Raw genomic sequence first — 23,820 nt, 5'->3', positions numbered from 1 at the left:
ATCTACTGTTGATTCACATCCATTTTTGTTAGAAGCACTGGCTCAATCTGAACTTGTTTCCTTGCTTACAAAATGATTCTATAACCACTCACTTCAGGCCCAAATTAAAAACAGATAAACCAACAAGCTGGGCAGTGGCTCATGCCTATAATCAAAACTTTGAGAGGTTGAGGCAGGAGGATCACTTGAAGCCGGTTCAAGACTACCCTGGGCAGCATAGCAAGAACCCATCTCTACAAGAAAAATAGCTGGGCATGGTGGTATGCACCTGTAGTCCCCAGCTACTCAGGAGGCTGAGGCAGGAGAATCACATGAGCCCAGGAGCTCAAGGCTGCAATGAGCTATGATCATGCCACTGCACTCCAGCCTGGGCAACAGAGCAAGACCCTCAAGTCAGGTGGTTCATCTACCAGCCTCATACATCCAACTTTAACTGGATCAAGTATTTAAGTCAGCTAGACATTTAAAATGGAAACATCACTTTTATTAACAATGTAGGGCAATAGACATTTACAGAACAAAAATAAGACAGTTCCAAGACAATGGAGTGTAAAAGTACAGCACACAGGTTAATACTCTTCACCCTCATCCTCTCCATCAGCACTATCTGCTCCAACCTCCTCATAATCCTTCTCAAGGGCAGCCATGTCCTCACGGGCCTCTGAAAACTCGCCTTCCTCCATCCCCTCACCCACATACCAGTGAACAAAGGCACGCTTGGCATACATCAGGTCAAACTTGTGGTCCAGGCGAGCCCAGGCCTCGGCAACAGCTGTAGTGTTGCTCAGCATGCACACAGCTCTCTGAACCTTGGCCAGGTCTCCACCAGGCACCACAGTGGGAGGCTGGTAGTTGATGCCAACCTTGAAGCCAGTGGGGCACCAATCCACAAACTGGATGGTACGCTTGGTCTTGATGGTGGCAATGGCAGCATTGACATCTTTGGGAACCACATCACCACGGTACAACAGGCAGCAAGCCATGTATTTACCATGGCGAGGGTCACATTTCACCATCTGGTTGGCTGGCTCAAAGCAAGCATTGGTGATCTCTGCTACAGAAAGCTGTTCATGGTAGGCTTTCTCAGCAGAGATGACAGGGGCGTATGTGGCCAGAGGGAAGTGGATGCGGGGGTAGGGCACCAGGTTGGTCTGGAATTCTGTCAGGTCAACATTCAGGGCTCCATCAAATCTCAGGGAAGCAGTGATGGAGGACACAATCTGGCTAATAAGGCGGTTAAGGTTAGTGTAGGTTGGGCGCTCGATATCGAGGTTTCTACGACAGATGTCATAGATGGCCTCATTGTCTACCATGAAGGCACAATCAGAGTGCTCCAGGGTGGTGTGGGTGGTGAGGATGGAGTTGTAGGGCTCAACTACAGCTGTGGAAACCTGGGGCGCTGGGTAAATGGAGAACTCCAGCTTGGACTTCTTGCCATAATCAACTGAGAGACGTTCCATGAGCAGGGAGGTGAACCCAGAACCAGTTCCCCCACCAAAGCTGTGGAAAACCAAGAAGCCCTGAAGACCGGTGCACTGGTCAGCCTGCAAAATAAAAACGTTTCATTTTAGTGTTGCGAGACATTGTTGTGAAACCTGCAGAGGACTTCTATAAATCTATGGCTACACCAATTCCAATTTTAAAACTCTTCTGGGCCAGGTGCAGTGGCTCATGCCTGTAATCAACACTTTGGGAGTCCAAGGTGGGAGGACCATTTGAGCCCATGCATTCAAGACTGATGATCATGCCACTACACTCCAGCCTGGATGACAGAGTAGACTCTGTCTTACAACAAAACAAAACAAAACAAAACAAAAGCTTCTAAGTGCTAAGTGATTCAGAGCAACTTTTCACAATCAAGTCCTTGAGCAGAAAACCTCTGCTAAGACTATTTTAAGATGAACTACTTCCTCAGGCAGAGGAATTACAAGGTCTAGGCTTGCATACACGACTCAAGTTTTGGTAACTGGGAGGGCAGCCTCTGATTCCCTTGCTGTGGCCACAGAACAGGGCAGTTTCTTAGTTGGAGCGCTCCTAAGGGGCAGGCCCAGGATCACCAGCCCAGTACAGTGGATGTCTTATAAAGATTTGGCAGCTGCTTTCTGAGGTGGAACAACAGAATAGCCAAAGTTCTAACACCCTGGTACTGGAGTCAGGCTGTGTCAGGATCCGGCTGTACCAGTTCCTTACTGTATGACCACATTCATTTCTCAGTTTTTCCACTGATTAAATGAGAATAGTAATCTACCTTAGGTTGTGAATTAAATAAGTACTTAGCATAGTGCTTGGCACAGTAAGCACCCAATATATGATACCAGGTACCAAGAAGTCCATTCATTTCGGGTAAAGTGACACAACCACAATTCCATGAGACCTCAGATTGTTGGGGATTTCTTCCACCTAACTGGGCTATTTTGGTTAGCAAATTGCTACTTTAAGAAGGAATGATTTTGACCTTCCAAATAAAGTATTCTGTTGTAAACTCTTGCTTCTCCAAGTGATGGGCCTCAGATTTGTGAACATCTCTACTCAGCTCCCTCATAGCCTGTGGGTCCATAAACTACATGAGATCAATGCACAAGACAGACTCTCACCTACCAATTACACCCATTAAGCCCCCTGTGAACCCAGTAACGCTAAGGACAAATGCAATTATTTTGGCAGGCAATAAACCTCACTCCAGAACCCTAACTAGCTACTAGGTTTATTTGTCCCTAAAGGCAGGTCCTGATTTCCAAGTCAGTGCTTGTAACTAAAGCTTAGTTTTTAAGCATAGGAAACACCAGTCCAGTTTTTCTGGGAAGACTACGTAAACATTTGAGGAAAGTATGAAGCCATGAATGATGAGGCCATTCTTTTTTTAGAATGGAGCAGTCATGGCTGGGCTTAAAATACAATGTGATTTTCTTGACAAGTTACTCTGCCCAGGCCATCATGCTTGATCTCTGGTTAATTACTTACAAGCTTCCCACATGCCTAAGGAGCAAAGAGTCATCTGATTGCCAGGCTCTTAAAGTGATCCAAACAGCACACTTCATAAGGAAGCTCCCGACTCCACTTTCAGCTGTACTAGAAGTTTCCACTGTTGGCTGTTTCTTGTCAGTGTGACACTGGCTTCTTGTTCTCTGAACTTTATTGACATGAAGGAACCAGTCCAGATTTTTTAAGTGACTTTAATCAATTAGTTGTATATAGAAGTCAGCCACCTACTCAGTGTGACTAAGATGACCTCAAAAGGGGTGTCTCAGCTTGAATCAAAATAGGCTAATGAGCACTTCCTCCTACCCCATAGTTATCCCATAAACCCAAGACCATCTGGTTCAGAGATCCAATTAATTTAGTGAGCAGTTGCATTTTAGTTGCAATGCCAATAGTCTCATTTCAGTTGCAAAGAATGATTTTTGTAGTTTGGTCTCAGAACCACAAAAGAAACTCTTGCCCCACTTTATTTAAAGTACTATATTTACCAGCTTGCGAATTCGGTCCAACACGAGGTCAATGATCTCCTTGCCAATGGTGTAGTGCCCTCGGGCATAGTTATTGGCAGCATCTTCCTTGCCTGTGATGAGTTGCTCAGGGTGGAAGAGCTGACGGTAGGTGCCAGTGCGAACTTCATCTGGAGAAGATGACGGTGAGGAGCAGGGGAGAGGGAAAGAGTGGGTGAGTGGGTGACTAGCGGAGCCCCCAGGACAGACCTCCTGTCCCAGCACCCTGGGATCTCACTTGGATTACTGAGGTCAACTCACCAATGACAGTAGGTTCTAGGTCTACAAACACGGCCCGGGGCACATGCTTGCCAGCGCCCGTCTCACTGAAGAAGGTGTTGAAGGAATCATCTCCTCCCCCAATGGTCTTGTCACTTGGCATCTGGCCATCAGGCTGGATGCCATGTTCCAGGCAGTAGAGCTCCCAGCAGGCATTGCCAATCTGGACACCAGCCTGGCCAACATGGATGGAGATGCACTCACGCTGTGGGAGGAAGAAAGGAAAATGTCAGGATATGATACATCAGATGGGACATTTAGGAATGATTCACACCTAATGACTGATTAACCTTCAAGACAGATAACTGGCTGGGCGCAGTGACTCACGCCTGTAATCCCAGTACTTTGGGAGGCTGAGGCAGGTGATCACCTGAGGTCAGGAGTTCGAGACCTGCCTGGCCAACATGGCAAAACTGTGTCTCTACTAAAAATACAAAAAAAAAATTAGCCGGGCATGGTGGCACACACCTGTAAGTCCCAGCTACTTGGGAGACTGAGGCAGGAGAATCACTTGAACCCAGGAGGTGGAGGCTGCAGTGAGCTGAGATCACACCACTGCCCTCCAGCCTGAGTGACAGAGATTCCATCTCAAACAAAAAAGATAACCATTTTTCAGCAGGCCACTCCTGCTCAGGGACTACTTTCAAAAGTAAAAATTTTTGAAGACCTAATTCAGCAAAAATGCCTTGGAAAACCAAAGATATGTTCATGAACTACTCGGCAAGACCAGACCATTGCTTTGTAGCCACAGTAGATATGATTCCTTAAACTAAGGCAAAATTCCCCTTTCCAGCTCTGATTCATTCTCTGAATGATTGTGTAACTACTGAGCTCATTCTGGTCCTGCTTTAATCCTATTCTTTGGGAGACAAAAGCTTCTCCCTCCCTCCTTTAAAACCAGCTTAAACCAGCAAACTACAGCCATATGACTCATGAAGAAAATGCTGGATAAGCAGCAGTTAGCTGTATTTTAAAAACTGTGGTCAGAGGCAGCTTTTTAACCATGTAGAAGAATCTGTTAGGAAGAACATTTTTCCTTCACCATTGCCGGGCGCGGTGGCTCAAGCCTGTAATCCCAGCACTTTGGGAGGCCGAGACGGGCGGATCACGAGGTCAGGAGATCGAGACCATCCTGGCTAATGCGGTGAAACCCCGTCTCTACTAAAAAAAAAATACAAAAAACTAGCCGGGTGAGGTGGTGGGCGCCTGTAGTCCCAGCTACTCGGGAGGCTGAGGCAGGAGAATGGCGCAAACCCATGAGGCGGAGCTTGCAGTGAGCTGAGATCTGGCCACTGCACTCCAGCCTGGGCGACAGAGCGAGACTCCGTCTCAAAAAAAAAAAAAAAAAGGAAGAACATTTTTCCTTCACCATCAAAACATCTCCGGGAGAGGGAAGACCATAATAATAAAGGCTAGAAATGTTACCAAGACTTTACTGATAGGTTAAGAAATTAGTTGTTTCCGGCCAGGTGCTGGCTTACACCAGTAATCCCAGCACTTTGGGAGGCCAAGGTGGGCAGATCACCTGAGGTCAGGAGTTCAAGACCAGCCTGGCCACATGCTGAAACCCCGTCTCTACTAAAAATACGAGAATTAGCCGGGCGCAGTGGCTCAAGCCTGTAATCCCAGCACTTTGGGAGGCCGAGACAGGCGAATCACGAGGTCAGGAGATCGAGACCATCCTGGCTAACATGGTGAAACCCCGTCTCTACTAAAATACAAAAAACTAGCCGGGCGTGGTGGCAGGCGCCTGTAGTCCCAGCCACTCGGGAGTCTGAGGCAGGAGAATGGCGTGAACCCGGGAGGCGGAGCTTGCAGTGAGCTGAGATCCGGCCACTGCACTCCAGCCTGGGCGACAGAGCAAGACTCCGTCTCCAAAAAAAAAAAAAAAAAAAAAATACGAGAATTATCCAGGCACAGTGGTGTGCGCCTGTAGGTCCCAGCTACTTGGGGTAAGCTGAGGCATGAGAATCACCTGAACCCAAACCCAGGAGGCGGCGACTGCAGAGATCTCACCACTGCACTTCAGCCTGGGAAACAGAGCCAAGACTCAGTCAGTCTGTGTCTCTCTCTCTCTATATATATATTTTTTGAGGTAGACCAATTTAGAAGGGCCAGAGGGGCCAATGCAAAATATGGTTAGAAGTTACCAAACCCACACCTGCTTAGTAAAATAAGGCAACAAACAGAATCTGTACACACAGACTTAACAGAAACACAAAACAGGTGTTTAGTATTTCATCATAAGTCAGATTAGCCACTTTGGAGACTGGCAGAGCACTCGATAAATTCTCAAAGGGCCTGGTCTCATAACCCAAGAGATAATAAAACCCTAATTACTCACAACCTTTAACCTCCTTCCCGCCTACACTCCCCATGAAATAATCAAGGTCTCCTGACCACATCAGCAAGCTCAGTATCACCTGTGTCTACTTGCCCAGCTCCAGGTCTGTGGGAGAACAGGAGTAGTTTGTTCTAATGAGCCCATGATTATTTACCATTGCATCATGTTTACCTTTTTCTTTCGAGAAAAAGTCTCACTCTGTTGCCCAGGCTGGAGTACAGTGGCATGATCTTGGCTCACTGCAAACTCCGCCTTCCAGGTTCAAGTGATTCTCCTGCCTCAGCCTCCCAAGCAGCTGGGATTACAGGTGCCCACCACCATTCCCGGCTAATTTTTTTATTTTTAGTAGAGATGGGGTTTCACCATGTTGGCCAGGTTGGTGTTGAACTCCTGACCTCAGGTGATCCGCCCACCTCGGCCTCCCAAAGTGCTGGGATTATAGGCGTGAGCCACCACGCCCGGCATCATGTTTATCTTTAACTGGACTTTGGAAACGCCAAAGCCCCAAAAAGCTGGAGATAACCAGATACCTCACCATGATGGCCCCCAGGCCCAAGGAGATAAAATATCTAAGATCCACTCATTTTAACAAAATGCTTCTTCTGTTTAAATGCTTCTTCTATTTTGGCACCCACAATCTTTCTTTCATTGCTCAGCCTAAACTGTCTTCTTGAAGCTTAGCAGGCAATGTCCTCAGCCACTGCCTTACCTTCCACTCTCCCCTGGCCACGTGGGAGAAAGTGAGGCACAGGTGGAGTCAACTGGTCTAGTGTTCACTGGATAAGCAGCTCTTTCCTCTCGTTAAAAAACAAGAAAATTTAACCAGTGTTCGCCCAAATCAGTCTGCTGCCGCTCTTTTTTTTTTAATTTTTTATTTTAAAAACAGAGTTTCACTCTTGTCACCCAGGCTGGAGTACAGTGGCACCATCTCAGCTCACTGCAACCTCTGCCTCCCAGGTTCAAGTGATTTTCCTGCCTCAGCCTCCTGAAGCAGCTGGGATTACAGGCGCTCGCCACCAGGCCCAGTTAATTTTTATGTATTTTTCGTTGAGACGGGGGTTTCACCATGTTGGCCAGGCTGGTCTTGAACTCCTGACCTCAGGTGACCCACCCGCCTCGGCCTCCCAAAGTGCTGGGATTACAGGCGTGAGCCACCGCGCCCGGCCGCTCTCCTGCTTTTTAAAGGGTCTCAACTACTTTGTGAATCACACTTTTACCAGTATCTTTTTGGTATTGCTTGAAAAGAAACAATAAGTTGTACAGTGCGACATATACATGTATTTACATATGATTTTTATATTTAAATTCATATATGTATTTTTGAGATAAGGTCTCGTTGGAGTGCAGTGGTGGGATCTAGGCTCACTGCAGCTTCCACCTCCCAGGCTCAAAAGATCCTCCCACCCCTGCCTCCCGAGAAGCTACGGGCGCGCATCAAGATGCCCAGCTAATTTTTGTATAGACGGAGTTTCACCGTGTTTCCCAGTCTGGTCTCGACCTCCTGAACTCAAGCAGTCCTCCCGCCTCGGACTCCCAAAGTGCTGGGATTACAAACATACGCCATCGCGCCCGGCCTAAGACAGTTGTTTTCAGTACTTCTGGAAGCTTTATAGAGAACACTCAAGTTATGTATAATTTCACGTTTCTTGAAAACCGAACTAAGAACACGTGGTACTAGTTTACTCTGGGGTTTCCGTTTTTTTTTGAGACGGAGTTTCGCTCTGTCGCCCAGGCGAGAGTGCAGTGGCGCGATCTCGGCTCAGGGCAACCTACGCCTCCTGGGTTCAAGCGATTTTCCTGCCTCAGCCTCCCGAGTAGCTTACAGGCGCGCGCCACCATGCTCAGCTTTTTTTTTTTTTTTTTTAAGTAGAGACAGGGTTTCACCACGTTGGCCAGGCTGGTCTCGAACAAGTGCTGGGACTACAGGCGTGAGCCACCGCACCGGGCCAACTCTGATTTTATAAGAAAATATCCTTTTGTGGACGTGTTTTTAAACCCGGCTTAAGTAGAAAGCTCCAGCTGTAAACCTACCACTAGATTAACACCAGAAATGCAGGTTTAGGCAACGTGAAAGTTAATTATTCCCTTCCAGGGAGGGGCCCGCCTCCATCCTCAGGTGGACTGGCGCAGTTGGAAGCTCTCCCCAGGGCCGGGCCACAGGTGACTCAGCAGCGAGTCACTGGGTGCTGGAGAGCGGACGCCAGGAAGTGCTGCACCGTCGGTGCGGGAGCGCACGAGGGCCTCCGGAGCCCGGTGCGTAAGGCAGTGGGAAGGAAAAGTCGCTTGAGAAAACGTGGGGAGGGATTTTTAGTTTAAGTTCTTGGAGGCCAATGACTAGGCTCCTTGACCTTCCTCCCTAGTACAGTCGCGGGCCCTGCGGGGAAAGCCCTCACTAGGATCAAGTGGGCTTTCCATTTCCACTGAGGGCGGCACCCGGGCCAGGTCTTCGGGACCGAACTGGTGTCTGTCCAGTGAACTCGACCTTCCAGTCCGGCCACCACAAGCCAGGTTAACCGGAGGGGACCGGGACCATCTGAAACTGTCCTGGGCGAGGCCCGAGGTGCAGGCGGTAGTTCCCGGGCCCGCCGTCCCCTGGGACGCGCACTCTTCCCCAGCCCCGAGGGACCCCACTCACCATGACTAGAACTTGAAGGGGTCTGCGGCGCTGAAGGAGGCGAAGGGCGACAAGTATCTCCCACTAACAGACTACCAAGGAGTCCGGGGGAGAAGTAGTGAAACGGTGGCCGGCCCCGAGGGGCCTTATATACCCGGTTCCCGGCCACGTGTCGTGAGGGCGGGCCCCGGGCCCTGGCCCGGGCCGCCGCGGCCCCACCTTCTAGCCCTGGCCTGCGCCAGGCCGCACCCGCGGAGTTGGGGCGCGCGGCGCTGATTGGCTGATTCAAACGTTCAAACCAAACTCGTCGGAAGGAGCCAGAAACAGGAAGGGGAGGAAAGAGAGGAAGGGTCCTAGGGCTGGAGAATGGGCTGGGACAGGGACGGAAGCGTCCACTGGGAGGAGGGAGCAGGCCAAGCGTCTGCCCCGTCCCCAGTGGGTTGCGGGGGCGTCAGGTGGGCAAAACCCCAGCGAGGGGAAACGCCAGGTAAGAGGGCGACCGCGCCCTGGAGGGAAGCCCTTCCTGCACCGCCCCGGCCTCGCCTCCGGTCCCCGCGGCTGCGCTCCCTACGCAGCCGGGGAGGCGCCGACGCCGGGGCCAGGCTGCGGGTTCCGCCTCGGCGTCCTGGCTGCCGGGCACCCCGGCTGGGCCCTTGGGCGCCCGCTCCCCTCGCTCCTGAGGGCTGTCCAGAGAGAGGGCTTGCTGCCCACTCTAGGTCTCAATCACCACGAACGCGCCTTAAACCCTATTCCCACCTTTTTGGCTGCTTTTCCTTACCTCCTCTTTAAATGAACCTTGGCTCCTAACAGTCTCCTCCCTATAGCTGCGAAAGCGGTTTTTTTCAGTTCATTAGGATAATGAATAGCTTCCAGTTTTTGATTGCTAACTATGCAGAGTACTTGGCTTTTTTTGGGGGGGGGGGGCGGGGACGGAGTCTCGTTCTGTCACCCAGGCTGGAGTGCAGTGGCGCGATCTCAGCTCGTTGTAACCTCTGCCTCCCGGGTTCAAACGATTCTCCTGCCTCAGCCTCCTGAGTAGCTGAGACTACGGGCGCGTGGCACCATACCCGGCTAATGTTTTGTATTTTCAGTAGAGACGGTTTCACAGTGTTAGCCAGATGGTCTCGATCTCTTGACCTCGTGATCTGCCCGCCTCGGCCTCCCAAAGTGCTGGTATTACAGGCGTGAGCCACCGCGCCCGGCCGAGTAATTGGCTTTTCATATCACATGATTACATTTCATTCATATGACAAGCCCTATGAATTATTATCCCGTTTGCAGATGAGGCAAGTAGGGCTCCTAGGAATTAAATCCTTCAACACTAACTTGTACTGCTTCATACTAAATGTGCCTCTCTGACCATCTCTGCCAAGGTTTCTGAGAAGCGCCCTTTATTTCTGTTGTTTTTGTTTCTCTGCAACTCTATCACGTTATCTTAGCTCATGAATTCCTTGACCATCTCTGGGAAACACAGAGTTTATGGAAATATTGAGAGAACAAAAGTGAATTTTCTGGCTGGGCACGGTGGCTCACGCCTGTTAAGTCCAGCACTTTGGGAAGCTGAGGCAGGCAGGTCACTTGAGGTCAGGAGTTCAAGATGTATACTTCAACTCACACATACAAAATGGCCCTTGTGGGCCGGGCGCGGTGGCTCAAGCCTGTAATCCCAGCACTTTGGGAGGCCGAGACGGGCGGATCACGAGGTCAGGAGATCGAGACCATCCTGGTTAATATGGTGAAACCCCGTCTCTACTAAAAAGTACAAAAAACTAGCCGGGCGAGGTGGCGAGCGCCTTTAGTCCCAGCTACTCGGGAGGCTGAGGCAGGAGAATGGCGTGAACCCGGGAGGCGGAGCTTGTAGTGAGCTGAGACCCGACCACTGCCCGGGAGCAAAAACGAAAAACCCCATTCAAAAAAAAAAAAAAAAAAAAAAAAAAATGGCCCTTGTGGAACATATGTGTAGAGATTTTAGTCTTAGTAGAGCTTTTCAACTTTTTCATTCATTCCCCAGATATATTTAGCACAGTATCCGAGGTGCTTAGGGAATATGTGTGAGCAAAACTGATGGCCCTGCCTCATGGAGAGTATATTCTAGAGTGGGATAAGGAAGAAAACGAACAGGCCTGGCGCAGTGGCTCCAGTCTGTAATTCCATCACTTTGGGAGGCTGAGCTGGGCGGATCACTTGAGGTCAGGAGTTTGAGACCAGCCTGGCCAATATGGTGAAATCCCATTTCTACCAAAAAAAAAAAAAATGCAAAAATTAGTCAAGCATGGTGGTGCACACCTGTAATCCCAGCTACTTGGGAGGCTGAGGCAGAATTGCTTGAACCTGGGAGGTGGAGGTTGCAGTGAACAGAGATTGTGCCACTGCACTCCAGCCTGAGTGACAGAGACTCTGTCTCAGGAAAAAAAAAAAAAAGTAATTCTCTTCAAATAAATTTTAAGCATTGGGATCCATATTTAAATTTGCTGCCCTCTGCTGGAATTTTTTTGGGAAAAATCTCTTTCCTGGATAGACAGTTAAACATTCACCCTTTATATTAATAGATCTTTCTGAGTCTAAAAATTACAGTGTAAGGAGAGGCAGAAACTGATCTTACTTTTTAGTTGACAGTTTCCAGAATTCACCAAAAATATGCTAAATTATTATTATTATTTTGAGATGAAGTCTCGCTCTGTTGCTCAGGCTGGAGTGCAATGGCACGCTATCAGCTCACTGCAACCTCCACCTCCCAGGTTCAAGCAATTCTCCTGTCTCAGCCACCCAAGTAGCTGGGATTACAGGCATGTGCCACCACGCCCAGCTAATTTTTGTATTTTTAGTAGAGATGTGGTTTCACCATGTTGGTCAGGCTGGTCTCAAACTCCTGACCTCAGGTGATCCACTGGGCTCAGCCTCCCAAAGTGCTGGGATTACAAGTGTGAGCCAATTCGCCCAGACTATGCTAAATTATTAATAGGGTGACAGAAGACTTGCTTCAGTGATCAGCCTTTTTTTTTTTTTTTTTTATATAACATTTTTTTTTTTTTTTTTTTGAGACAGAGTCTCACAGGGTCACCCAGGGTGGAGTGCAGTGGTGCAGACTCAACTTCCTGGGCTCAAGCAATCCTCTTGCCTCAGCCTTCCAAGTACCTGGTACTACAGATGTGTGCCACCATGCCTGGCTAATTTTTTTTTTTTTTTGTAGAGATGGAGTCCTACTATATTTCCCAGGCTGGTTTTGAACTCCTAGGCTCAAGCAATCCTCCTGCCTTGGCCTCCCAAAGTGCTGGAATCACAGCGTGAGCCACCATGCCTGGCTAATAAACTTCGGATGGACATTTCCCCTCCTCAGGGTCCAGGTTTTGAATGTGAAATATGAGGAGATTGGACAGCATCCTCTGTAAGGCCCTTCCAGCCCTAACACTCTGTGATGTGTGACTCAAAGTTTGTGGGGTTCATGTGAGCTCTACAAATATGAGCAAAGGAGAAAACATGCTTTCTCAGTCAACATCTTGACTGAAGAATCACCAGAACGTTAGATAAATAGTTAGAGATGGGGCTTTCATTGTAATCTTACAATGCTTTAGGGAAATAAGCGTTGCATACCTACTGCAGCTTTGGGGAACTTGGGCTTTAAATTATCATATAGCATGTTCACAAAACATCACAAAACATTAGTAAAGAGAAAAGAATTCAGATAAAACTGAACCTTATTTTTTTTCAGCCTAACTCTTGTTTTCTTTGCTGGAATACTAGTAATGCTGAAGTATTTTTTTGTATTCAGTTACAAATTACATGTTACAATTAATGATGTAGGAATATTTTGTGCTTATGTAGCAATTTCTAACAAAATGTTTTCTATTGCAGTAGTGCCTTGGTAAAGTTTTTATAAATTAGTTTTTACAGAGGTATGTATTATGGAACTATGGAAAATAAAGTCCTGAGACTTGAAATAATTTACCCCAAACCACAAGAGATAGGAGTCAGATTAAATACCTACAATGACAGTTGTCTCTTTTATTCTAGGTTCTTCCTCAGCCTGTTATTGGCTCTAGTTAACAGGGAAAGGGAAGTCCTAGAAAAGTCATTTATTGAATTTGTAGTCCTATGGCAAGGTTACTAATGTAACAAGAAAAAAAAAAGAATTTACCCTACTTTTAACAACCCCAAAGGGCAGCTAGGACTCGGCAGTTGAACAACCTTCTTTAAAACAAGCGGTTTTTTTTTTTTTTTTTTGAGACAGAGTCTCGCTGTGTCGCCCAGGCTGGAGTGCAATGGTGCTATCTTGGCTCATTGCAACCTCCACCTCCCGGGTTCAAGTGATTCTCCTTCCTCAGCCTCCAGAGGTGGGATTATAGGCACCTGCCACCACGCCCAGCTAATTTTTATATTTTTAGTAGAGATAGGGTTTCACCATGTAGGCCAGGCTGGTCTCAAACTCCTGACCTCAGGTGATCTGCCTGCCTTGGCCTCCCAAACAGCTGGGATTACAGGCATGAGCCACCTGCGCCCAGCCTACAATAAGCATTTTTTAAGATTTATGCATTTCAGCCAGGTGAGGTGGCTCATTTCTGTAATCTCAACACTTTGGGGCCAGGGTGGGCAGATTGCTTAAGTCCAGGAGTTCGAGACCAGCCTGGGGCAACATGGCGAAACCCTGTCTCTGCGAAAATTTTAAAAAAATTAGCTGGACATGGTGGTGTGTGCCTGTCGTCCAGCTATTTAGAAGGCTTTAGTGGGAGGATCACTTGAGCCTGGGAGGCTGAGGCTGCAGTAAGCCAAGATCTTGCAACTGCACTCCAGCCTGGGGGGAAAACTGAGACCCTGTTCCACCCAAAATAAATAAAATTATGTATTTCAAGGCAGTTTGTTTTTTCTCCTTTTTTACGCCTTGTACGTACAGAATAGCAGGACACTATTTTCTAGGTAACATGTTATTTTCTTTTATGGGAAAAACAGTCCTTGGATCCTTTAACTTTTACTTATTTCTCTTTTATCCCACAAATGTTTGCTGTCTTTACAACTTTCCTACAAATTCTTTAGAAGTTCTCTTCCTCCCTGATCTGAGCTGTGTTTTGGATGACTTCCCCTTTGGCATGGATTAGTATGTGAAATGCTAGCTCCGTTCTGGGAGGTTACCATAGAAGATTGACTTTCATCTCTGAAATTACACATTTTCTTTCCACTGAGATTTGACTTGTTCTGATCTGCTTTATATTTCCTAAAAATAAAGTGCTGTGGCATTGCTTCCTCGGTGACTAACTGAAACAACTGAACCGGTTCCTTTGCCCTGTATTCCCACCCTGTATCCCTACACCCACGACTTCTTACTCAAGCTCTTGCTAATCAATATTTCCTGGAACTAACCACCATTCCCTTGCTCCCTTCCCCCATTCCCTTAGGATACACAGATAAAATTCTCTTGGAGGAAATTAAAAGGAACTACTCACATTCTTCAATTGTCTACAGTATTATTCTAATAAGTGGACTATATCATAGAGTCTGAAAAACTTTTCTATTTATAGTAACATTTATTTAATAAATTTATTCATGTACTGAAAAAGCACTCGGGCAGCCCAAAGTGGAAGACCCCTGGAGGTTTTCTTTCCCTGTGACTAACTTCTTGCCACCAAGCAAGACAATGGGGAATTTGTTTAGGGACTGTGAATCTCAGGATAATATTTTCCCTTTTACTTTTCTGTATCTCCACCTGCCTCCTCCTGCTCCCAGGACACACAGCCAGCCATTATCAAGTACACTAAGTAATTTTTTTGGTACATAATTAAGGCAATAAAATCTGAATACTAGAGAATATCAGTGCATAAATTACAGTTAGGAAACTTAGAGGTAAAACCGGTCTCTTTTTACTCATGTACGGCCATGTGTCACGTAACAACCAAGATCTGTTCTAAGAAATGCATCCTAGGCAATTTCTTCATTGTGGGAACATCACAGAGTATACATATGCAAACTTAGCTTATTGCTCCAAAGCTAGAAACTTGTGCAGCCTGTTACTGTACTAAATACTTAGGCAACTGTAACTAGATGGTAAGTATTTGTATCTAGGTTGAGCATGGTGGCTCACGCCTGTAATCCCAGCACTTTGGGAGGTTGAGGCAGGCAGATCACTTGAGGTCAGGCGTTTGAGACCAGCCTGGCCTACATGGTGAAACCCCAACTCTATTAAAAATACAAAAATTAGCCAGGCGTGGTGGTGTGTACCTATAATCCCAGCTACTCAAGTGGTTGAGGCACAAGAATCGCTTGAACCCAGGAGGCAGAGGCTGCAGTGAGCCGAGATTGCACCACAGCATTCCAGCCTAAGCGACACAGTGAGACTCCGTCTCAAAACCTATAGTAAAAACATGGTATAAAAGATAAAGATGGCACACCTATGTAGGGCACTTACCATGAATGGAACTTGCAGGACTGGAAGTTGCTTAGTGAGTCAGTGGTAAGTGAATGTGAAGGCCTAGGACATTTTTAAAAATGTTTCATTTTTGGCTGGGCGCAGTGGCTCACACCTGTAATCCCAGCCTTGGGAGGCCAAGGCAGGCGGATCACCTGAGGTCGGGAGTTTGAGACCAGCTTGACCAACACGGAGAAACCCCGTCTCTACTAAAAATACAAAAAAGTTAGCCGGGCGTGGTGGCACATGCCTGTAATCCCAACTACTCAGGAGGCTGAGGCAGGAGAATTGTTTGAACCTGGGAGGTGGAGGTTGTGGTGAGCCAAGAGTGTGCCATTGCACTCCAGACTGGGCAACAAGAGCAAAACTCTGTCTCAAAAAAAAAAAAGAAAGAAAAATTCATTTTTGAATTATTTATTTATAGCCAGGCACGATAGCTCATGCCTGTAATCCTAGCACTTTAGGAGGCCAAGGTGGGCTGATCACCTGAGGTCAGGAGTTCAAGACCAGCCTGACCAACATGGTGAAACCCCATCTCTACTAAAAACACAAAAATTAGCCAGGCGTGGTGGTGCACACCTGTAATCCCAGCTACTTGGGAGGCTGAAGCAGGAGAATCACTTGAACTAGGGAGGTGGAGGTTGCAATGTGCCACATCACACCAGTTCACTCCAGCCTGGGCAACAGAGCGAGAGTATCTCAAAAAGAAAACAAAAAACAAAACATAAATAGCTAATTTTTATAAAAACAGGCTGCTCACAAACTCCTGGGCTCAAGTGATGCTCCTCCCGGGCCTCCCAAAGTGCTGGAATTACAGGTGGGAGCCACTGCACTACAATAATGCCAGCTGACCTAGGGCATTATTGTATACTACTGTAGACTTTATAAACACTGACACTTAGGCTGCATTAAACTTGAAAACATGTTTCCTTCTTCAATAATTAACTTTAGCTTACTGTAGCTTTAAAAATTTGTGGCCGGGGGCAGTGGCTCAAGCCTGTAATCCCAGCACTTTGGGAGGCCGAGACGGGCGGATCACGAGGTCAGGAGATCAAGACCATCCGGGCTAACACGGTGAAACCCCGTCTCTACTAAAAATACAAAAAATTAGCCGGGCGTGGTGGCGGGCGCCTGTAGTCCCAGCTACTCGGGAGGCTGAGGCAGGAGAATGGCGTAAACCCGGGAGGCGGAGCTTGCAGTGAGCTGAGATCCGGCCACTGTACTCCAGCCTGGGTGACAGAGCGAGACTCCGTCTCAAAAAAAAAAAAAAAAAATTTGTAAGGCCAGGTGCTGTGGCTCATGCCTATAATCCTAGCACTTTGGGAGGCTGAGGCGGGCGGATCACTTGAGGTCAGGAGTTCACAATCAGCCTGGCCAACATGGTGAGACCCTGTCTCTACTAAACAGACAAAAAATTAGCCGGACGTGGTGGTGCATGCCTGTAATCTCAGCTACTCAGGAGGCTGAGGCAGGAGAAAAGCTGGAACCTGGGAGGTGGAGGCTGCAGTGAGCCAAGATTGCACCACTGCACTCCAGCCTGGGCAATAGAGTGAGACTCCACTCAAGAAAAAAAAAAAATTGTAAACTTTATTTTTTTTAAACTTTTTGACCCTTGTAATAACACAGCTTAAAACACAAACACATTGTACAGCTGTACAACATTTTTTTTGAAACAGGGTGTCCCTCTGTCACCCAGGCTGGGGTGCACTGGCATGATCACGACTGATTGCAGCCTCAACTTCCCAGGCTCAAGCAATCCTCTCGCTTCAGCTTCCCGAATGTCTGAGGTTACCGTGTGCGCCACCATGCTTGGCTAATTTTTTGTATCTTTTGTAGAGAGAGGATCTTGCTATCTTGTCCAGGCTGTCTTGAACTCCTGGCCTCGAGCAATCCTCCCGCCTTGGCCTCCCAAAGTGCTGGAATTACAAGCTTAAGCCACCTCGCCTGGCCTGCAACCATAAAATTAAAAAAAAAAAAAAAAAAAGCCTCCTCCCAACCCCTTTCCTCAGCCTCTCCACTGCTAGTACCAGTATCTGCATGCTAGGTGTTTATCCCTGGACTGAGGAGTTTAAATGCTTTAACTTATTTATTCTTCATGATAACCCTATGAGGTAGACACTATTGTTACCTCCATTTTACAGGAGAGGAAATGGAGACTGCCTGGCTTTGGAAACTGCCCTGAGGTCACACAGAAGCCCATGCTGCCTTCAGTCCAGCCGTCTTCTCTGGAATCCCAACCCTTCCCTCAGGAGGTTGGCTTTAAGGCCTTCATTTCTTTTTTTTTTTTTTTTTTTTTTTTTTTGAGACTGAGTCTGGCTCTGTCGCCCAGGCTGGAGTGCGGTGGCCAGATCTCAGCTCACTGCAAGCTCCGCCTCCCGGGTTCACGCCATTCTCCTGCCTCAGCCTCCCGAGTAGCTGGGACCACAGGCGCCCGCCACTTCGCCCGGCTAGTTTTTTGTATTTTTTAGTAGAGACGGGGTTTCACCGTGTTAGCCAGGATGGTCTCGATCTCCTGACCTCGTGATCCGCCCGTCTCGGCCTCCCAAAGTGCTGGGATTACAGGCTTGAGCCACCGCGCCCGGCCTAAGGCCTTCATTTCTAAACCACTGTCTTTTTTTTTTTTTTTTTTTGAGATGGAGTGGCTTGATCTGGACTCACTGCAACCTCTGCCCCCTGGGTTCAAGTGATTCTCTTGTCTCAGACTCCTGAGTAGCTGGGATTATAGGCGCCCACCACCATGCCCAGCTAATTTTTATGTTTTTAGTACAGACAGGGTTTCATCATATTGGCCAGGCTGGTCTCGAACTCCTGACTTCAGGTAATCCACCCACCTTGGCCTCCCAAAGTGCTAGGATTACAGGCGTGAGCCACCACTCCTGGCCGAAATTACTGTCTTCTCTCCAAAAACATTAATATAGAACCACTTTTATATCTACAACTTTAATTACAAGTTTATTTCCCCAAATCATCAAAATCTGCAGTGGTCCCCAAACCCCTCAGGAGATGCAGTGAAGGAGGGAGGCTGGAACAGGGTTCTAACAGATAAGGGTCTGCACTTGCAGGCCTCTGTTTTTACAACACTTTGCTGTTTTGATCCTCTACTTCATACACTTTTTTTCTTACCCTCCAGCATATTTTGTTCCAGTGTAGTCAGGAATATAAGCCATTTAGAACCCCTGAAGGGTCTTTGTGTGTTTCTGGTAGATAAAGTTTTCCTCATTTTAAAGTACACAGTTCTCTGTTTTGCTCAGTTGCAGTCCCCACTGACCTTGTAAATGGGTGATATGGAACAGCCTGTAACTACAAAATCAGCTTCTTATCCGGTTCCCTCAGCTGCTCCATTTATTTGTACAGAACCCAAGGGATAGAACTGGGTTCACACACTGTGGAAAAGAAAAAAAAGAAATAATTTTTGTTCAAAATAAAGAAACAAATTTTAAATTCACGCTGTTCTTTCTCTTTACTCTGCATGAAATGACTGATAATAAACCAAAGTTGTTTCAGAGGAAAAAAAATTATCCTGGAATAGAGATCACCTGACAAGCTACACAGCCTGTTTCCCTGATGCTTGCTTGCTCAATTGCATTGGGGGGTTTCATGGCCTTTGCTGAAGGCCAGGAGGGCCTAACCCCAAGCACACTAGTTTCTTTTAGTGTTGTTTGTTTGTTCGTTTTTGAGACAGGGTCTCACTCTGTCACCCAGGCTGGAGTGCAGTGGCACCATTGTAGCTCACTTCAGCCTCAATGTCTCAGGCTCAGGTGATCCTCCCACCTCGGCCTCCCAAGTAGCTGGGACTACAGGCACGTGCCACCACACCCACTGGCCTCAGGCTCCCCAAATGCTGGGAATACAGATGTCAGCCACCACGCCCTAGCGCCAAGCACATTGCTATGGAAGCCTAAGAAGATAGACTGGGCGTGGTAGCTCACGCCTGTAATCCTAGCACTTTGGGAGACTGAGGCCGGCGGATCACGTGATGTCAGGAGTTCAGGACCAGCCTGGCCAACATGGTGAAACCCCGTCTCTAATAAAAATATAAAAATCAGCCAGGCGTGGTGGCAGGTGCCTGTAATCCCAGTTACTCCAGAGGCTGAGACACGAGAATCGCTTGAACCTGGGAGGCTGAGATTGCACCACTGCACTCCAGCCTGGGTGATAGAGTGAGACTGTCTCGAAAAAAAAATGAAAAAAGATAAATCTGCCGGGTAGAGTGGTTCATGCCTGTAATTCCAGCACTTTGGAAGACCAAGGTGGGGGGATCACTTCAGTCCAGAGGTTTGAGACCAATCTGAGCAACATAGCAAGATCTCTATCAAAGAAATATATATATATATTAAAAAAAAAAAAAAAACTTCAGCTGCTGGGGAAAGTGGTAGTTGGTTTCTTAGCAAGCAACAGAATCATTTTGACCTTTAAAGACAAGGACAAGATAAAACACAAAGGGAAAAGCACTGCAGGGTGAGGAAAGTAAAGATTAAAATAACAAAATACTGAATTAGAGACTATTCACTGTAAACTCTCAGAGCCATTATAATTACTAGGAATTCTGGCTTATAGTGTGATTAAATAGAGTAAGCTTTGGCAAGGTCCCTACTTGTATTTTGGGTGAGTTTCTCCACCTGCATTTGGTGTGAGGCTAAGGCTTGCTCTAAAACAGCCTGAGGCCAGGTGCGGTGGCTCAAGCCTGTAATCCCAGCACTTTGGGAGGCTGAAGTGGTAGGATCACTTGAACTCAGGAGTTTGAGACCACCCTGGGCAACACAGAGGGACCCCATTTCTACTTAGAAAATAAAAGAAAAAGAAATATATGTATTTTGCCTCTGCACCAAGTTCCTGACACAGAGCTCCTAAATCCCTTGGAACTTCCTGGATGATGGAAACATCTTTTGTACTAACCAGGGTCTCTCGGTGGCTTGCTGGATAGCTTCAGGATAGGGTCTGGTCACCAGAAAGACGACGTCATGATTAGAGGCTTGAAAATTTAGCCACATCCCCCATCCTCCAGGGAGGGGAGAAGGACTAGCGATTGAGTTAAAAATTGATCATACCTACATGATGAAGCCTCCATAAAAATCCCTAAATTACCAGGTTCCCAGAGTTCCAAGGTGGTAAATAAGAACATATCCACTTGCCAGGAGGGTGGTGCACCCCAGCTCCACTATACTACACTCAAAGGACAGAAGCTGCTGCACTCAGGAGCCTTCCAGACCTCACCCTATCTATCTCCTCATTTGGCAATTCATTCGCTTTTTTTTTTTTTTTTGAGATGGAGCTCACTCTGTCACCCAGACTAGAGTGCAGTGGCGTGATCTCGGTTCAATGCAGCTTCCACTTCCCAAGTTCAAGTGATTCTCTGCCTCAGTCTCCTGAGCAGCTGGGATTACAGGCGTGCACCACGACACTCGGCTAATTTTTTTTTTTTTCTTGAGACGGAGTTTCGCTTTTGTTGCCCAGGCTGGAGGGCAATGGCATGATCTTGGCTCACCGCAACCTCTGGCTCCCAGGTTCAAGCAATTTTCCTGCTTCAGCTTCCCGAGTAGCTGGGATTACAGGCATGCGCCACCACGCCTGGCTAATTTGGTATTTTTAGTAGAGACAGGGTTTCTCCATGTTGGTCAGGCTGGTCTCGAACTCCCGACCTCAGGTGATCTGCCTTCCTCGGCCTCCCAAAGTGCTGGGATTACTGGCGTGAGTCACCATACCCGGCTCCCCTTCCTGCTTTTACCCTCCCTTCTATCTCTGTAGGGCTCCCCGTCCCTAATTTTATTAATACTAGTCCTATCCACCTGTGCCCCAGTTCTGTATTCCTGCTCACAGTCTCTGGGATCTTGCTTCATAATTTAACCCTTTTTCTTGACTTTTTTTTTTTTTTTTTTTGTATTTTTAATAGAGACGGGGTTTCACCGTGTTAGCCAGGATTGGTCTCGATCTCCTGACCTCATGATCCACCCGCCTTGACCTCCCAAAGTGCTGGGATTACAGGCTTGAGCCACCGCACCCGGCCCACTTTCTTTTGTTTAGACAAATTGGGACTGAACTCTAGTTTCAGTACCAGTTTGAGTTACTGTTCAAATAAAATTACAGGCCGCTTTGGGAGGCAGAGGCAGGCAGATCGCTTGAGTCCAGGAATTCAAGACCAGCCTGGACGACATAGTGAGACCCTGTCTCTACAAAAAAATTTAAAATTAGCATGGTGTGGTGGTACATACCTGTAGTCCCAGCTACTGGGGAGGCTGAGGTGGGAGGATCGCTTGAGCCCAAGAATTCAAGTGAGCCGTGTTGGTGCCACTGCACTCCAGCCTGGGCAAGAGTGAAACCCTCTTTCAAAAATAAAATGAATAGCCCTTCCCCATGCCCCTTCCTTTCATGATTTTAATTTTAAGCATCCCACAATCCAACCACAACCTCCCACTTTTTAGCTCTAGGAAACCAATACCCACAACCCTTCTACCTAACTGGGACTTACAAGACATTACACTCCCACGTGTGCACGGTCTCTAGTCCGCTACATCCTCAGGTCTCCTTCCATAGCTTCCACCGTAGCTTATGCCTACCAACTCTCATGCTTTATTTTCTTGTTTGTGCTCACTTAGCAAAACCGAATAACCTGATTAAATCTACTCTGCCTACTCCATGCCTGCAGGCATGGCTGTGGTATGCTGACAGTTCCATTTAAAATTCATGACCACTAACCTCCAGTGGGCTTATATTGCTCAGCAGTCATCCGGAATTTCCCTTAATTTTTCATTTTCCCACTCTCCTAAAAGTCTTTTTTTGTTCATTTGTTTGTTTTGTTTTTAAGATAGGGTCTGGCTCTGCTGCCCAGGCTGGAGTGCAGTGGTGCTGCAATCTCGGCTCACTGCAACCTCCATCTCCCGAATTCAAGGAATTCTCCTGCCTCAGCCTCCCAAAGTGGCTGGGAGTACAGAGGCCCACCACACTTGGCTAATTTTTGTTTTTGTTTTTGTTTTGAGATGGAGTTTCACTCTTGTTGCCCCAGGCTGGAGTGCAATGGCATGATCTTGGCTCACCGCAACCTCTGCCTCCCAGGTTCAAGTGATTCTCCTACCTCAGCCTCCCAAGTAGCTGGGACTACAGGCACTTGCCACCACGCCCGGCTAACTTTTTGTATTTTTTTAGTAGAGAGAGGGTTTCATCGTGTTAGCAAGGATGGTCTCGATTTCCTGACCTAGTGATCCACCTGCCTCGGCCTCCCAAAGTGCTGAGATTGCAGGCGTGAGCCACCGCGCCCGGTCAATTTTTGTATTTTTAGTAGAGATGGGGTTTCACCATGTTGGCCAGGCTCTAAAAGTCATTTTGTAATATCTTCTTCAGTACCCTCAACTTCCCCCAAACCTTCTCCTTATTCTCACTCTCAGTTCATGGCTTTTCACCCTTATTCACTGAGAAAATAGAAACAGTCAGAAAAGAATGTCCCCAAGCCCCTACTGCTATGTTTTCCTTGTTAAAATATAATTTTGAAAAAGTTAAGATTATGACTGTCATACAAATATAGAATAAACACCAAGTTTTATTAACTAAAGGAAGCAGTAAAATGGTCAAGCTGGTGAAAAGAGCACTTGAAGAGCAGGAGGAAAGACACTTAAAACTTTATTAGAATAAAATTTCCAGGTAGGTACAAAACTGGTTAATGCCTCACAGAGCAAAAACATCCTAACCTGTGCATCTAGTTTCTGCCACCTAGCATCATATTCTGGAGTTTAATCTATATGGTAGCATGCATCCATACTTCATTCCTTCTTACTGCTGAACAGTATTGCATTGTATGGATATAGCATATTTTATTTACCCATTCACCAGCTGACAGACTCAGAATGTTTGCTGTTGGTTTTTCTTGGAAGCCCTTTTTCTGGTTAAGGATATTCCCTTCTATTCCTAGCTCGTTGAGATTTTATCATGAATGGGTTGGATTTTGTCAAATGTTTTTTCTGCATCGAGATGATATGTAGCTTTTGTCCTTTATTACTATTGTATATTACATTAATTGATTTTAGAATTTAAACCAACCATGCATCCTTGGAATAAATACAGCTTGGTCGTGATTTACAATCCTTTTTTTTTTTTTTTTTTTAAATACCGAGTCTTGCTCTGTCGCCCAAGCTAAAGTGCAGTGGTGCCATCTCAGCTCACTACAACCTCCACCTCTTGGGCTCAAGCGATTCTCCTGCCCCAATCTCCAAAGTGGCTGTGATTAAAGGTGCCTGCCACCACCCAGCTAATTTTTGTATTTTTAGCAGAGACAGGGGTTTCACAATGTTGGCCAGGCTAGTCTTGAACTGCTCACCTCAAGTGATCCATCCGTCTCGGCCTCCCAAAGTGCTGGGATTACAAGGTGAGCCACCAGGCCCGCCCTATAATCTCTTTGTTTTGTTTTTTTTTTTTTTGAGACGGAGTCTCGCTCTGTCACCCAGGCTGGATTGCAGTGGCCCGATCTCGGCTCACTGCAAGCTCCGCCTCCCAGGTTCACGCCATTCTCCTGCCTCAGCCTCCGGAGTAGCTGGGACTACAGGCGCCCGCCACCACGCCCGGCTAGTTTTTTGTATCTTTTAGTAGAGACGGGGTTTCATCGTGTTAGCCAGGATGGTCTCGATCGCCTGACCTCGTGATCCGCCCGTCTCGGCCTCCCAAAGTGCTGGGATTACAGGCTTGAGCTGCCGCGCCCGGCCTATAATCTCTTTTATAT

General features: G+C 47.1%; 1 protein-coding gene across 2 annotated transcripts in view; it reads right to left on the bottom strand.

The window, feature by feature from the left end:
- Positions 1-462: 462 nt before the first annotated feature.
- LOC101018365 (tubulin alpha-1C chain) overlaps positions 463-23,820 on the bottom strand; it is a 48,085-nt gene continuing 24,727 nt past the window's right edge. Inside the window, exons 2-5 of one of the 2 annotated variants that reach the window (XM_009180673.3) lie at positions 18,385-18,499; positions 3,747-3,969; positions 3,468-3,616; positions 463-1,544 (exon numbers count right to left, since the gene is read on the bottom strand). In XM_009180673.3, coding sequence (XP_009178937.2) covers positions 570-1,544; positions 3,468-3,616; positions 3,747-3,867 — 1,245 coding nt within the window. In that variant the 5' untranslated portion in view covers positions 3,868-3,969; positions 18,385-18,499 and the 3' untranslated portion in view covers positions 463-569. Of the gene's footprint in view, positions 1,545-3,467; positions 3,617-3,746; positions 3,970-8,743; positions 9,013-18,384; positions 18,500-23,820 lie in introns of those variants that run through there. The other variant, XM_009180672.3, reaches the window with a different exon arrangement.

The sequence above is a fragment of the Papio anubis genome, chromosome 9 (assembly GCF_008728515.1).
Source record: "Papio anubis isolate 15944 chromosome 9, Panubis1.0, whole genome shotgun sequence".
Classification (NCBI taxonomy): domain Eukaryota; kingdom Metazoa; phylum Chordata; class Mammalia; order Primates; family Cercopithecidae; genus Papio; species Papio anubis.
The sequence above is the reverse complement of the archived record's forward strand: the minus strand, read 5'-3'. Positions and strand labels throughout refer to the sequence as shown.